Raw genomic sequence first — 3,759 nt, forward strand, 5'->3', positions numbered from 1 at the left:
GACTCGAAGTAAAGCACCAAGGGTTCGATTGGTTACCTCGGTTTGACCATCCATTTGAGGATGACTAGAAGTAGAAAATAGCAACTTCGTTCCCAACTTTTCCCAAAGTGATTTCCAAAAGTAGCTTAAGAATTTCACATCCCTATCACTTACAATAGTACGCGGTACCCCATGCAATCTAACCACGTCCTTGAAGAATAAATCAGCAACATGGCGCGCATCACTTGTTTTCCTACAAGGGATAAAGTGAGCCATTTTAGAAAATCTATACACTACAACAAAGATACTATCCATACCTCTAGAAGGTCTTGGTAAGCCAAGGACAAAATCCATGGATAAGTCTGTCCAAGGGGCATGAGGTACGGGTAGAGGAGTGTATAATCCATGAGGGTTACTCCTTGACTTGGCCTGCTTACACTTTAAACACTTATCACAAATGTTAGCAACATCACGCTTCATTTTAGGCCACTAGAAGTGTTCATGCAAGATGTCAAGAGTTTTATCAATGCCGAAATATCCCATCAATCCTCCACCATGGGCTTCTCTAACAAGTAATTCCCTAAGTGAACAGTTGGGAATACATAGGTGATTTTCTTTGAACAAGAAGCCTTCATGCCTATAAAACTTTTGAAAAGCAGCATGTTCACAAGCTTGAAACACATTAGAAAAATCGTCATTATGTGCATACAAGTCTTTAATGTACCCAAAACCAAGTAACTTAGTGCTCATGTTAGTGATCAAAGTATACCTTCTAGACAATGCATCCGCAACGACATTATCTTTTCCCTTCTTATACTTAATGATATATGGAAAGGAATCAATAAATGCAATCCATTTCGCATGTCTTTTATGCAACTTACCCTGCCCTTTAAGGAATTTAATTGATTCATGATCAGTATGTATCACAAATTCCTTAGGCATAAGATAATGCTGCCACACTTCAAGAGCACGCACAATAGCATACAATTCTTTATCATAAGTAGGGTAATTAAGAGCTCCCCCACTCAACTTTTCACTGAAATATGCCAAGGGTCTATTATTTTGATGTAAGACAGCCCCTATGCCGATCCCACTAGCATCACATTCAACTTCAAACGTCACATCAAAATTAGGCAAAGCAAGAATAGGTGCCGAAGTTAACAACTTCTTAAGCTTAAAAAATGACTCTTCTTGCTCTTTTCCCCATTGAAACCCCACATTCTTTTTAATTACCTCATTCAAAGGTGCTGCAATAGTACTAAAGTCTTTAACAAATCTCCTATAGAAACTTGCAAGACCATGAAAAGACCTTACCTGAGACACATTGGTTGGAGTCGGCCACTCTAAGATGGCTTTTACCTTGGCGGGATCAACACTTATGCCATTTGCACCAACAATATATCCAAGGAAATTAACTTCAGGAGTGCAAAAGACACATTTTTCCGTGTTAGCAAACAACCTATTTTCACGCAAGGCACTTAAAACAAGTCGCAAATACTCAACATGTTCATCTAAAGACTTGCTAAAGATCAATATATCATCAAAATAAACAACAACAAACTTTCCAAGAAAATGCCTTAAAACATGGTTCATTAATCTCATGAAAGTACTTGGAGTGTTTGTTAAGCCGAAAGGCATCACAAGCCACTCATAAAGACCATACTTTGTTTTGAAAGTAGTTTTCCATTCGTCTCCTTCCTTTATCCTTATTTGATGGTATCCAGATCTTAAGTCAATTTTAGTGAAAATGATTGCCCCATGCAATTCTTCTAACATATCATCTAACCTAGGAATGGGATGACGATACTTAACAGTAATTTTATTAATTGCACGACAATCGGTACACATTCTCCAAGTCCCTTCTTTCTTAGGTACTAAAATAACTGGAACCGCACAAGGACTAAGAGATTCACGAACCTGGTCCTTTTCAAGGAGGGAATCGACTTGCCTTTGGATTTCCTTTGTTTCCTCCAGATTTGCTCTATAGGCTGGTCGATTTGGTAGAATTGCTCCAGGAACAAAGTCAATTTGATGTTCAATACCTCGAATTGGAGGTAATCCTTTCGGTAGTTCCTCCGGAAACACATCCTTGAATTCCTGCAAAAGAGAGTAGATTGCACTAGGAAGAGAATCGGTTATGCCAAGTGTGTAAAAAGAAGAATAATCGGCTTCTCGGTACATAAGTACTATGAGAAAACTTTGTGCATTCAAGACCCTATCTATCTCACGCACACTAGCATAAAAGCTCTTTTTCTTCACTTTCAAGCTCTCGGCCTCACTGAGTCTTTTCCCACTCGACTTTTCTCTTTCACTCAACTCGGCCTCTACTTTCTTTTTTTCCTCATCCTCAGGCACATTCGGCTTTTTCTTTGCCTCTCTCAGTTGCCTTTTCTCTCGCTCTTTTCTTAGATGCAATTGTTCTGCATACACTTGTGTAGGTGTCAAGGGTGAAAGAGTGATCTTGAGGTTGTCTATAATGAACTTATACTTATTAGTGAGTCCAATATGATCAGCCTGCCGATCATACTCCCAAGGACGCCCTAACAAGACATGACTAGCTTGCATAGGAATTACATCATATAAAACTTGGTCCTTGTACCGACCAATAGAAAAAGCGATTAAAGCTTGTTTAGTCACCTTGACTTCCCCCCCATCATTTAACCAAGATAGTCTATAGGGTTTTGGGTGGTAAGTCCATGGAAGGTGTTTTTGCTCAACAAAGTCAGCAGCTACGCAATTAGTACAAGAGCCACTATCAATGATCATGAGACATACCTCATCTCCAATTTTGCATCTCATATGAAAAATGTTGGTCCGTTGGAGATCATCTTCTTGAGCTTGTGCATTTAGCACTCTCATAGTCACCATAGTTCGAGCTACGGGGTCCTCTTCTATTTCAACCAGGCCATCATCCTTCCCTTTTTCTTCAAGTGGTGGCATGTCCGCATATTCTTCCTTTCCTTCGCTTTGCCACATTCCCTCTTCATTCATGTACATGATACTTCGGTTAAGGCATTGAGCCATGAGGTGGCCAATTCCCTTGCATTTGAAACATGCCTTTGGCTGGTTGGTAGACGTATTTGCCCTTGGAAGAGTCGGGCGCGGGGTTGGTTTAGAAGAAGTTGCACTCGGATGGGACGGTTGTTCCATCCGCTTGTTTTCCCTCTCTCTATTAGCTTGCCTTGGCCAAGCACTGGATGTTGGCAATTCATTTCTTTTCCAAGGGGTGGAAGAGGATGTAGTGGTTCGGCCACTAGGTGTCTTTAGAGGTAAGGCTTGCTTTTCCACCTTCTCTGCATAAGACACCATTTATTGAAGTTCAAAATGGTCTTGAAGCTCAACCTTCTTCCTAATTTCAGGATTTAATCCATTAAGGAACCTCGCCATGGTTGCTTCCGGATCCTCTTGGACATTGGCCCTTATCATCGCTACCTCCATTTGTTTGTGGTACTCATCAACCGAACTGGACCCTTGGGTGAGTCGTTGGAGCCGATTGTACAAGTCCGTGGTGTAATGGAAGGGTACAAATCGTTTCCTCATCACTTGCTTCATTTCAGCCCAAGTGTCAATTGGTTGTTCCCTATTTCTCCTCCTTGTGGGACATACTTGCTCCCACCAAATGGATGCATAATCTTCAAATTCAATAGCCGCAAGTTTCACCTTTTTCTCTTCAGAGTAATTTTGGACTTCAAACACCTGCTCAACTCTCCTAACCCAATCTAAATAAGCTTCAGGATCATTTTTCCCATGAAAGGTAGGCATCTTAGTCTTGATGGAACC

The 3,759-nt window shown here is 40.8% G+C and overlaps 1 protein-coding gene across 1 annotated transcript; it reads right to left on the bottom strand.

The window, feature by feature from the left end:
* Positions 1-521: 521 nt before the first annotated feature.
* Positions 522-3,288, bottom strand: LOC140015872 (uncharacterized). The gene is made up of 4 exons (XM_072068700.1): positions 2,178-3,288; positions 2,022-2,076; positions 861-1,501; positions 522-616 (listed from the first exon to the last, which is right to left on the bottom strand). Exons 1-4 carry the CDS (start codon positions 3,286-3,288, stop codon positions 522-524), a joined length of 1,902 nt encoding a protein of 633 aa, XP_071924801.1.
* Positions 3,289-3,759: the final 471 nt, after the last annotated feature.

Source organism: Coffea arabica, chromosome 10c, assembly GCF_036785885.1.
Source record: "Coffea arabica cultivar ET-39 chromosome 10c, Coffea Arabica ET-39 HiFi, whole genome shotgun sequence".
Lineage (NCBI taxonomy): Eukaryota > Viridiplantae > Streptophyta > Magnoliopsida > Gentianales > Rubiaceae > Coffea > Coffea arabica.

Excerpts from the sequence above, each read along its gene's own strand:
- LOC140015872 (XM_072068700.1), bottom strand. The coding sequence starts at position 3,288 with ATGGTGTCTTATGCAGAGAAGGTGGAAAAGCAAGCCTTACCTCTAAAG. Across the intron at positions 1,502-2,021 it reads AGGATTACCTCCAATTCGAG|CAAGTCTTTAGATGAACATG; the intron begins GTATTGAACATC and ends ATTGATCTTTAG. Across the intron at positions 617-860 it reads TAAATTCCTTAAAGGGCAGG|GCATGAAGGCTTCTTGTTCA; the intron begins GTAAGTTGCATA and ends AAAGTTTTATAG.